At 43.6% G+C, this 12,328-nt stretch overlaps 1 protein-coding gene across 1 annotated transcript in view; it reads left to right on the top strand.

Annotated features, from left to right (window-relative positions):
- UVRAG (UV radiation resistance associated) overlaps positions 1-12,328 on the top strand; it is a 113,851-nt gene that overhangs the window by 27,304 nt on the left and 74,219 nt on the right. Inside the window, exons 5-6 of the mRNA XM_051608689.1 lie at positions 1,003-1,077; positions 7,672-7,757. Of these exons, the coding sequence (XP_051464649.1) occupies positions 1,003-1,077; positions 7,672-7,757 (161 nt within the window). The remainder of the gene's footprint in view (positions 1-1,002; positions 1,078-7,671; positions 7,758-12,328) is intronic.

Consider the following 12,328-nt stretch of genomic DNA (forward strand, 5'->3'; position numbering starts at 1 on the left):
TAGGTTGAGATAAAGACAGTTGAAGAACAGAAAGGAAAGAAAAAGAACTGAGGGGAGGAGAACAAAATGAAAGTCCCTTACCACCTCCTACCAGCAGGCGGATGCCCTGCTATTCCCCACGCAGCAACTGCCTTACAAAGACTGATCCCTGGTTTTCACTGCTAAGCAGGATGTTACATGGTATGGAATGTCCCTTGAGTCAGTTCAGCTCAGCTGTGCCAGCTCTGCCCCCTCCCAAGCCTTTGCACATACTTGCTGGGGGGGCACAGTGAGAACCAGAGGGCTCCTTGGTGCTGTCCCAGCAATCTTCAGCCCTGTTATTCTCATGGGAATGACATCCCATCAAAGACCTTCCGTCCAAGGTGGTTACTCTGTAAGATCTGTTTTGATGAATAATGTGTTACTGACACTGGTTTACTTGCACATCTGAAACACAACAGCACAGAGACAGCATCTCAGCTAAACCCAATACCCTTTGTGTTGTAGCTTTCTTTCCACTTGTTTTTTACTGGCCAGAAGAAATGGTTCCCTAAATAATATGCTCTAGTGCCTGGTTTTATTTAAAATAATATTCTTTGCATCAATAGCAGGTTATTAGTAAAGTACTGACCACTGATTTTGTGTCTACTATGACTACAAAAGCCTAAGTTGGAATATCACTTCAGGTAATATCATGTCAAAGCTAATTAGTCTTCACACTTAACCTCTTTGTTTAGTTTCCTGGCCTCTTGGTTATTTTTGTCAGCTGGAAATGCAGCAACAGGAAAGGTGCTCTGGCCAGTGCTTCTGATTTCAAGGTAGAATGGCAGAACATAGTGACTGTTATTAAAGCTGTGAAGCAAATGCATTTTCTCTGGTAAAATGCAGTTTTCTCTTAGGTTTCATGAGCATCTAGAATGACAGCTACTGAAAAACTGCATTTGAGTATCAACCAGCAACTTGTGCTGGTTGGCAGCATAAAGTTGTAGTAAGCTGACTGTAAAATGATTTGTGCTCTTACAGATACATGCCAGAAACCCAAATGAGATTATTTTTGGCCTCAATGATGGTTACTACGGAGCTTCATTTGAACAGAAGGTAAGAGTATCTTGTTAGTACTGGTGACAAGCTGAAATTAAACTTCTAAACTTCAATTTTGACACTCGGGAGCTCAGGACATGAAAATGCTTCATGTTCAGAAGAAATACTTCTTTGACATGACAGATAAGAACCGTTCATCTCACCTCTGTTGCGTGGACATCTGAGCTGTTCTGGGAAGACTTAAAGCATAACATTTAAAGTCCAAAAAAAAGCCTGCTTATGGAAAGTAAGCCTTGACTTTATTCTTTGAGGAAGATGCTTCATTCACATCTAGAACTTTTTGAAAATGGTGTGGCTGTTAAGGCTCCTTTCCATGGCAGATACAGAAGAACAAGAAGTTTTGGTTCTCACTCTGAAAACCTGACTTTGTAGCTCTTAAAACGGAAAGCTACTTATTTGCTCTGTTGCAACTGGTTCACCCTGTGGTTTTTTTCCCCAGAGGCTCCACCATAGTATTTGACCTCATTAAAGTTTACAAATATGTTGAGGGTGAGTGTCAGGAGGATGGAGCCGGGCTTTGTTCAGTGATGTCCAGTGACAGGACAAGGGGCAATGGGTGCAAACTGGAGCACAGGAGGTTCCATGGGAATATCAGGAAGAACTTCTTTCCTGTGAGAGTGACAGAGCCCTGGGACAGGCTGCCCAGAGAGGTTGTGGAATCTCCTCTGGAGACATTCCAACCCACCTGGACACGTTCCTGTGTGATGTGCTCTGGGTGACCCTGCTCTGGCAGGGGGGTTGGGCTGGGTGATCTTTCCAGGTCCATTCCAACCCCTGAGATTCTGTGATTCTGTGCTTGTCCAGCCAGTACTGTGACTGCAGCCAAATTAATTATATGGCAAGACTGATTAAAGTCTTTCATTATTAGTGTAGTAAACTTACCTATTGTAAATAGCAAAAGCTGACAGTTTTTTTTCTAATCCCAAATAGCTTGTGGCAGTACTGTCATACAGATAGGTTGGATAAGGAGTCCCTGACTGCAGAGAAAATGACTTCTTGACAAACAGCTGCAGTTTCTGCATTGATCCACAACCAGGAAGTCCAGTCATGTGGGAGTTTGGACAGAGACAATGGCTTTATAGTCAACAACACAGCTCCTGTGTGGGGAGAGCAGAGCAAGGGGTGGGGTGGCCGTGTGTGCAAAACTCTTCTGGCTGTGTGCAAGCCCCCAAACAGTGTTTGGTGATTTGGGAGATACCCTGCAAATTGTAAGTTGTTTGGTACAGAGCTCAAACTCTGCTTCCTGGTGCTGACAACTCTGTTTTCCTGCAGCAGGATGCCATGCTGGTTTTTCATGGTTTCAGTAATAACCATCTTGGCCTGAATTGAATGATGGTACCACTCTTTCGTGGTTTGTTGTTGTCAGGACTTGCTTCTTAGCTTGTAGGATTTTAAAGTACATCTCTGTGTCCTGATAAGGACAGGATGGCAGATGATATGTCTCTGCACTGCTTGAGAGCTGTTGCATGTGACACCAGGGTCTTAACCCCTTAGGAGGCACAAGCACAGCCAGATGGTTGGGAAATTGGGAGAGTGGAACAGAAGCTGAGGTTAGAATGCAAAAGGGTCATCTCAATAAAATATACTGCTAGTAGTTAGATCAAACAATAAAGGTTAACCCTCAAAATGTTAGCAACTTATTAGTAAGATTTATACAAGGCCTGGAATATTAATTATCGACTTGAAAAGGATTCTAGAATCTTAAAACTTAATGATGAGCAATTGCTTAATATTAAGTGCACTAATAAAGACAATAAAGGAGTTAATATTTCCCACCCTTGCCTGGCCACAGCTGGGTGTCCTTGGGTGTCCTTGGGTGGGCCTTAATTATCAAGAATCAGTCTCTCTGACAGGTGCTCCTGCTGGAGAGGAGAAGGTCCAGCAACCTCCTGGGAAAGTGTATGGGATTCTCCCAATCAAAGATGGGACCAGGCTTTTAGGGAAGAAAGTGGAATGACTGCTGTCACTTAACTATTTAGCTGTACCTCCTAAATCTCTCATTGGAGAATAAAAAGAAAACAGTAGGAAAAAAAAACAACAAACAAACCACAAAGGTCTCATTCCCACCAAGCAAACTCTTGTTTATCTCTTCTTATTTTTATCTCCATTTTGGGCCTATTTGTGGTTTGGTGGGCTCTGTGTTCTTCAACACTGGAGAGCAGGTGGTGTTATGAACATCAACTTGGCCTCTGTTTGTACCTTTCAGTGTTGTTACCAACTCAGAGCTTGCTAGGCCCTTTCCTTTCCCATGGGAATCCTTTCACTTCAGGTCTGGGCCTGCAGAATTGAGAGGCAAAAGCAGTTGAATCACAGAGGACAGATGAGTGAGGCATATTGAGATGGAGTGTCCTGCTACACTCTGGCTTGGTTCTTGTTCATGCCCTGTAGCTAAATTGCAGATACAATCTCTGGGGAGCAAAGATAATCTTCTTTATTTCTATAATTCATTGAGTTCTTTCTGGCTGCCAGTGCTAGAATTTGTTTTCCTACCCTGCTCTGTGGCTTCTGATGGCTTTCTTTTTCAGTTTCTTGACCTAAATGTCTTCTTCTGTAGGACCTACCTCCTGTATTTAGGTGTCTTGTCTGCTGTTCAAGCCAGACTAGTTGGCACAAGCAAACTCTTCCTGTAACCTTCAGAAGCTGTGTGCACCTAAGGGGTATTTCTGCTCTTAGTTGGTCATGCTTTATAATTTTCCTCTCAGTGCTGGATATTCTAATTATTATACAGCCCCACTTTGATCTTTAAGCTAAATATTTTTATGAAGTGCCACCTGAAATCTTCTGTAAGAAGGGAATTTTGGTGTCAGGTGTGTGGCTCTGAGGTGCCTCTTCCTTTGTGGCTGTGTCTTGACAGTGCTTGAAGACATTTTAGTCATAAGCCTCCATTTTTGAGGTAATACATGGATGGAATAACAGCTTTAGTTTCTTTGCCTTGGCATGTATGAAACCTCGTTATGAAAATCAATGTGTACAAATACCATTTTGCAAGTCCTAATGAAAAGCTTGTGCACAGTGGCACTTCAGTCAGTGTTGGAAGTGTCCTCTCTTTTTGTACATCTCAGTGTGGACAAAATTAAGGCATGGGACTTTATTTTTTTAGACTTCCCATTGCTCAGAAATCTCATCGTTCCTTTAATCATCCTTTTGACTGAATTAACTTGCCAAAGTAGATTTTTGTAGTCTTACAATATATTAATGTGTTAAATGGCTTTGTCACTAAGACCACTTATGAGCCAAAATAAAACTGTTAGAAGCTGACTAAAACATTCTGATGATGCTTCATGAACTCAGTTTCAAAACTCCCTTTAGTTGTACTTCTGAGCATTGCTTGATCCATCTGGAACTAAATGCAAATTCCCATTTTCTATCCTTTGAATGTACTTGTAGTAAGAGAAGTAGGAGCCTGAACACAAGTGAAGTAGGGCAGGAATATGAGGCACTGTCACCACTTATTTTTATTGATGAAAAGTATAGGTTTCTTGATCAAATTGATATCTCTCTCGTAATCAAAACAACAAGAGCTGCATTCCCATACAGGAATATTATAATAAATGGTTTACTCTAAAATCAAAATACTGGAAGCTAACTGCTTTGCTAGGTAATGCACTTCAGCTGCTGTTTTAGAACCTTCAAGCTCACTTTCATGTGAGGTAACCTTTGAAGTGCAGGTTTGTGCTCAGAAATACTTGCTTTGTAGGAAGCTCCTGTCACAGAACTGAGCAAAGCAGAAAACTGGAGCAGCAATTATTGTCTTAACAGAAGAAAAGAACCATATTCTGGGCCTCTTTATTGTTGTAATATCATCGTTGACTCTTCCCTTTTTACTGCTGATGTCAGAAATGCTTTAAATTCTGTATCCTTGATAGTAGAGAGGTATTAGGAATTTTACCTTTCTTCCATCTCTTCTGTCCAGCAGCAACTAACTTGCCTGTTGCTGATGGGCAATGAAAAAATGAATGTTTTCTTTGGGTAATGTTCTTAGCCAAGTTCATAGAATCATAGAGTTGTTTAGGTTGGAAAAGACCTTTAAGTTCATGCAGTCCAACCATAAACCTAAGCCTACCAAATCCACTGCAAGACCCCATGACTAAGCACCACATCTACATGACTTTTAAAAACAAACAGCAATGGTGAGCCCACCATTTCTCTGGGCAGCCTGTTGCAGGGCTTGACAACTCTTTTTGGGAAGAATTTGTTCCTAAAATCCAACCTAAGCCTCCCCTGGTGCAACTTGAGGCTGTTTCCTCTCATCACTTATCACTTGGGAGAAGAGACCCAGCACCTGCCTCTCTCCAGCCTCCCTTCAGGCAGTTGTAGAGAGCAAAAAGGTCTTCCCTCAGCCTCTGTTTCTCCAAACTAAATAGCCCCCAGCTCTCTCAGCCTCTCCACCAGACTTGCCCTCAAGACCCTTCCCCAGCTCCACTGCCCTTCTCTGGACACGTGCTCAAGGTCTGGCCTCACCAGAGCCAAGTACCTGGGCACACTGCTGGCTCACGTTCAGCCATTGCAGTTTTCTTGCTGTAATGGATACTTAGCTCACGGCCAAAAAACACCTCCAAAAGTTGGGAAATAAGATTTCAGAAGCCTTTGAGTGTGCCCTCTGAGCCCTGAAGGGTGTTTCTGCTTTGCTGTGGGTGTCTGACAGTGCTCATGTAACTCCTCTTCTGGTGTTTCCAGCTTTTCTTCTCAGTGTGAACACAAATGTTTGCTGCCAACGTAGCTGCCTTGTTCAGAATTCCGTTTGACTTTCACATCATTGTACCTGCAACTTCTGCTTTGGTTCAAGTGTTTTTAATTATTATTTTGTAGTAATTTTGCTAGAAGATTTCAGCAGGATTGTGCTTCTTTCTTCACATCAATCTCCGATTTATTTTCCTGTTTCCTTCCTGACATGGGACCACTTGTTCCTCCCTTAGGAGACTCCTCTCTAGTAGTCATACGGTGGAAGTCTATTTGTGTTTGCTTGGACCAATGTTTGGATGAGAGAGATTCCAACTTTACAGGGTTTGTTGTTTTTTTTTTGAAGCTGTCAACCTGGATTTAAAGTATTCTCAATCAATCCTTCAGCAGTTTTCTGAATCTGGTTTTGTCTGAGACTGCATGCTTGTGTGTAAAAACACCTTTTACCCAGGTTCAGCAAAATCAGATTTGGATGATATACGTCCTTAAAACCAGGTTTCACTGTTTTCCTCAGTGCTTTCTTGGCTTTCATATTTTCTTTCACCCATTTTATGCTTGCTGCTACTGACCAGTAAGACTGTCCTTGCTCTTGCAGGGATGACTTTTCAGAAAGTACCTTTAGGGAAGCAAGTATAGCTTTATCATATGCAGAAACAGTTCTGAGTTTGTGGCATTTCTAGGTATTTGTGTGACTGGCTGATAGGGAAGAGCTCAGTATCTGACCTTTACAGCAGGAAGAATTGCTCTTTGCCTGTTACTGTTTTGATGCCTCTTGGGCAGTGCACTCTTTGGGCTCTTAAGGATGACAGAAGTTGTTTGGGGTTTTTTGTAACTTCAGCAACGTGTTCACATAATTCAAAACTAAGATTGTTTTGATCTTTTAAGCATCTTACAGCGTGGATAAAGAATAGAGCTTTATCTCATGGTCTTGGACAACCCTGGCACATTATTGCATAGGCCCTCAGATCTGAAGCTGAAGACTGGCAGTCCTGTCAATTGCATCCTTCAGTGTTTCCGTGCATAAAATGTGTGCAGTTATGGATTACAAATCTCAAGAAAACATCCTGCATGTCTAGAACACAGGTAGTGATAATTAACATATTTATAGGTAGGTGCTGTTGCAGGCCAGACTTGACCTTGGTGTTACTGCTGCTGCACATTGTTTCTACCAACTGCTTGGCCTGCATCAGGAATAGTGTGACCAGCAGGACCAGGGAGGTGATCCTGCCCCTCTACTTGGCCTTGGTGAGGCTGCACCTCGAGCCCTGGATGCAGTTCTGGGCACAGCAGGATAGGAAGGACATGGAGGTGCTGGAGAGGGTGCAGAGAAGGGCAACGAGGCTGATGAGGGGTCTGGAGAACAGGTCTGATGAGAAGAGGCTGAGGGAGCTGGGGCTGTTCAGCCTGGAGAAGAGGAGGCTGAGAAGAGACCTCATTGCTCTCTACAACTACCTGAGAGGAGGTTGTGGTGAGGTGGGTTTTGGCCTCTTCTCCCTAGTGACCAGCAATAGGACAAGAGGAAATGGGGTCAAGTTGCACCAGGGGAGGTTCAGGTTGGATATTAGGAAAAATGTCTTCACAGCAAGAGTGGTGAGGCCTTGGAACAGGCTGCCCAGGGAGGTGGTGGAGGCACCATCCCTGGAGGTGTTCAAAAAATGGGTGGATGTGGTGTTTTGGGAGATGGTTTAGTGGTTGGGAGTCATAGAGTGGATGGTTGGACTTGATGATCTTGAAGGTCTTTCCCAACCTTGATGATGATTCTATGATTCTACTGTCCTTCAACTGTATGAAGACAGATTTAAGAATACATGAAATGCAAGATCATTTTTTTTCTCCTACCCGAAGTGTATGCTTTTAGCCAAGATGGAAATATTTTTTATTCTTAAAATAACCTTTTTTCTTTGTTTTAAGGATCACTCAGGTACCCTGAAGAACAGTCTTCTCCAGGTGGATCAGAACTGTGTTCGTAACTCTTACGATGTCTTCTCTTTGCTTAGGTAAGGTTTTTGAGAATGTTCTGTGTAGCTGTTGTAACTTCTTTAGCCTTTATGGAAAAAGTCTTTCCAAATACAAACCCAAAACCTTCTGAAATGCTCAAAGGAGATATCTGGGTAGTGCTGATTTACCTGTGGTAGGAAGGAGATGGGCCTTGATGTACATTCTTTGATGGTCTCTAGGCTTCTGCCATGGGGATGCTTGAGCACTCTGAACTAGAGCTGGCTCTGGAGCTACCCATGGACTTCCCTTCTGAATGTTGAAATCACAAACTTCGTTGGAAAGGTGGAAAGCCCTTACTCTTGTTCCCTTCAACAAAAATAAAATGCATTTAAATAAATTAGAACAGTGGAAAAAAATCAGCATGCCCAAACTTAAACTGTTAAAATTATTCTGTGGGTGGAACAAAAAGTGTGTCTGTGGGGGATTTTTGAGTTTGCTTTTCTTTAAGTGTTGAACCACTGAATTGAATTTACCTCTTGCATAATGTTCCTTTGTAATCCAGAAAGAGGAACAGCACAAGGAGGACCCAGTTACTCCAGCACATGTGGTGTAGGGAAGGTGTAACTGCACTTTTGGGTGGTTGCTTAGGTGTCTCTGGTAGTGAAAAAAACCCAAAATACTAGTATAAAGGTAAACAAGAAGCCTTTTCCAGGTCTACTTTCATTATATCAGCACAAAAATGTTTGCTGTGGGGAAATATAACAGAGGTTTTAAACACTGCCAGTAGATTTTGAGGAATTTGTATTTAAAAGACATTTTACAAGCCAGGTTGGTCACTTCAGTTCTGCAGTAATGGCAATAGATGTGCTACAAAGGAAACCTTTGAAAAGGAAATGTTTAGTATGCTTTCAAACCCCTTTGGAAAAATGCATTTGTCTCTTTTTTTTCTAATCAAGTTGTAAAAGTTGAAGCCATTTGTTAGTGTCAACAGTAGGTGTCAGTATTGTCTGCGTGAAGCTGCAGCTCCGTGTTCTGCAGTGAGGGAAGTGGTTGGAAAAATTAACTCTAGGTTGCTTATTCAGAGGTCTTTCTTTTATAAGCTCCCTTTAAAATGTTAAGTGTGCTGCTTCTTGATTCTGTAAAGCGTATTTAGACTAAAGGCTGCCTTCTAAATGTCTATATTCTGTATTTTTAGTGAAAAATAACCAAGGGGCCTGTAAGGAAGTTCTGGTTATATTCCAGCACAGTCCATTAGAAGAGAACTCTTCTACTATCCGACATTAAGTCTTGGTTAAACAGAAGAAAACCTGTGTTGCTCATCCTGATTGCTTTGTTCATGCATTTTTTTTTCCCATTTGATTCGTATTTCTCTGTAGTTTGAAGCACACTCCAGAAAAAACACTCACCAGCTGGTCATGAACTTGACCGACTGGAGCCCTTGTCTACCCCTGTCTAATCTGACCTGTGGTCCTTCTTCTGAAAGTGTCTGACTTAACATAAAGCTGACAAGAAATGAAAATGTCAGCTTTGCTAAAGCTCCCCTTGCTGGATGCTCACCAGTGCTGCTTTGAAACCTGATTACTGGAGCCATGTGCTTTGCACAGTCTTGGGAAGTTGAGGGTCTAGGCACTCTTACAGTTTCTGGGCACACTGTTGGGTGTAGCTTTTGGTCAGCTCTGTCTCTGGTGCCCTCCTTGCCTTCTTGCTTTGTCCTAAACCAAACAGGTTTCTCCAGTCCTCAGCACCAGACTTGCTGCTAATTATAATTCTGTGGATTCTACACACCCTGTCAAGGACTATATGTTCCTGCATTGTCTAGTTCCAGCAAAAGTTAGAAGTTATAATTGGTGATCATACCTAGGTGTATTTTTGCCTTTTTCCTTCCTAGCTGTAAAAGTTCTTTGGGAACTGAGGCCAAGTCCTCCATGTAGTCCTGAATCCTTTCTGTTCCCTCTGACATTCACTCTGTTTTTTACAGGTACACTTTCTCTGATGCTTCTTACCTTTGAAATCTGGCTCCAAAGGCTGGTGATAGCATTTATTTCTTTCAAAATAATGACTCTTTTTTGGCAGATGTTCTCTTTCTCCTACCAAACAGTCAGGTTTGCCATCTCCTCCTGCAGGCTGGGCTTCAGTAACTAGTCCATGAACTCTTTCCAAAGATAGTTTTCTGAGAGTATGTTACACTTACAACCAGATGAGAGAGATGGGCATAATTTGATTTGTGATTCACCTGACAGACCATGTACTTTGTAAGGAAATGAATTGGTGTCTGCCTGCTTCTGTCCAATGGCTATAAAGAGAATAGGGAGGTGTCTACACCATAAAGGTTTGCATCTGGTCACATAAATCCCCCATTTTGAAGACTTTCTCAAGATACAATACTTATCTGTAGTAAAAATTCACAAGCTGCACATGTGGTTTCCTAATGTTTTCATGAGTCGTGAATATGAAGAACAGCTTGTACTGACTATGTTTCAACTTCTCAGAAATGGAAGCAAGTCCTGGTGATGGTGGTATCTGCATCTGAGTTGTTCTGGTGGTGCCATGCTGAAGGTATGACACAGCCACTGTGGTCGTCTGTACAATGAAGATCAATTCAGAGAGCAGGTTCTAGCTCAACCCTTAGAGACACAGAATCCTAGAATGCCAGGTTGGAAGGGACCTCAAGGATCATCTGGTCCAACCTTTCTAGTTACTACTCTAGTACCCGTACAGGTTGGGGGCTGACCTGCTGGAGAGCAGTGCAGGAGAAAGGGACCTGGGGGTCCTGGAGGACAGGAGGATGACCATGAGCCAGCAATGTGCCTTTGTGGCCAAGAAGGCCAATGGCATCTTGGGGTGTATTAGAAAGGGGGTGGTTAGTAGGTCAAGGGAGGTTCTCCTCCCCCTCTATTCTGCCTTGGTGAGGCCGCATCTGGAATATTGTGTCCAGTTCTGGGCCCCTCAGTTCAGGAAGGACAGGGAACTGCTGGAGAGAGTCCAGCGCAGAGCCACAGAGATGCTGGAGGGAGTGGAACATCTCCCTGATGAGGAAAGGCTGAGGGAGCTGGGTCTCTTGAGCTTGGAGAAGAGGAGACTGAGGGGCGACCTCACCCATGGTTACAGACACATTCAGGGCAGTGTCAGGAGGATGGAGCCAGGCTTTGTTCAGTGATGTCCAGTGACAGGACAAGGGGCAATGGGTGCAAACTGGAGCACAGGAGGTTCCATGGGAATATCAGGAAGAACTTCTTTCTTGTGAGAGTGACAGAGCCCTGGGCCAGGCTGCCCAGAGAGGCTGTGGAGTCTCCTTCTCTGGAGACATTCCAACCCTCCTGGACACGTTCCTGTGTGATGTGCTCTGAGTGACCCTGCTCTGGCAGGGAGGTTGGGCTGGGTGATCTTTCCAGGTCCCTTCCAACCCCTGAGATTCTGTGATTCTGATATGAGGTGGCTCAGCACCCTGTCAAGTTGAGACTTCAAACTGCCCAATGTGGGGGAATCCACCACTTCCCTTGGGAGACTGTTCCAATGTTGGACTGTCCTGATGGGGAAACATTTCCCTCTTGTGTCCAATGGGAATCTCCCCAGGAGCAACTTGTGCCAATGACCCCTTGTCTTTTCCATGGGACTCCTTGTAAATAGGGAGTTTCCTTCTTCTTGGCAGCCCCCCTTTAAGGCCTGGAACATGGTGATAAGGTCTCCCTGAAGCCTTCTCTTCTCCAGGCTGAGCAAGCCCAGTGTTCTCAGCCTCTCCTCATCTGGCAGGTCCTCCAGTCCTCTGATCATCCTTGTGGCCCTGCTCTGGGCCCTCTTTAGCCTGTCCCATCCTTTTTGTAGAGCAGGGACCAAAACTGAAGGCAATACTCCAGGTGTGGTCTGACCAGTGCTGAGTAGAGCAAAATGATGACTTCTTGATCTCTGCTGGTGATGCCCTTGGTGATGCAGCCCAGCATCCTGGTGGTTTCTTTGCCCTGCAGCTCATGTGCACTCACGGTAAGCCTGTTCTCCACCAAGATCCACATGGCTTCTCTCCAGCCAGTTGGCTGGCAAAAGGTGATAGTAAATAGTTCCTCCTCCAACTGGCAGCTGGTCACAAGTGGGGTCCCCCAGGGATCCATATTGGGCCCAATGCTGTTTAACATCTTCCTAAGTGACCAGGAAGAACTGCAAATTGAGGTCTTCTGTCATTGGTCCCCATCTGCTGTCAAAACTGCTTTTTGGGGAAGAAATTACTTCATTCTTTCACTTTTCAGAAGAGGTGAATGGCTAAAATTTATGAAGCTTGTGAATAGGCCTTAACGAGAAGCATGTACTTGGCTCTAATTATGTTGATTAAAAAAAAGATTAATTGGGAATGCCAGAGTGTGTGAACATTAGAAACATTTTTGAATGTTGGATTAAAATAGTGCCTGTGTGCTCAGATGCTTAATTACATGGATTTACAAGTTGATTAAGCAGGAGGAAAAGTTTAAGTACCCAGACAGCTTAGCTTTACACTAGGAAGTGCTCGGCACCTCTGGAGCTTGTGAACCTTCTTGTTTTGGGGCAGGGACAAGATCCTCAGGCAAATGTAGTGGTGCTAAGAAGTTATTCCTGCCATATGGAAGTGACGAACGTGTTTCCAACTACTTGTTTTCAAAAGGCT

Source organism: Apus apus, chromosome 1 (assembly GCF_020740795.1).
Source record: "Apus apus isolate bApuApu2 chromosome 1, bApuApu2.pri.cur, whole genome shotgun sequence".
Classification (NCBI taxonomy): Eukaryota; Metazoa; Chordata; class Aves; order Apodiformes; family Apodidae; genus Apus; species Apus apus.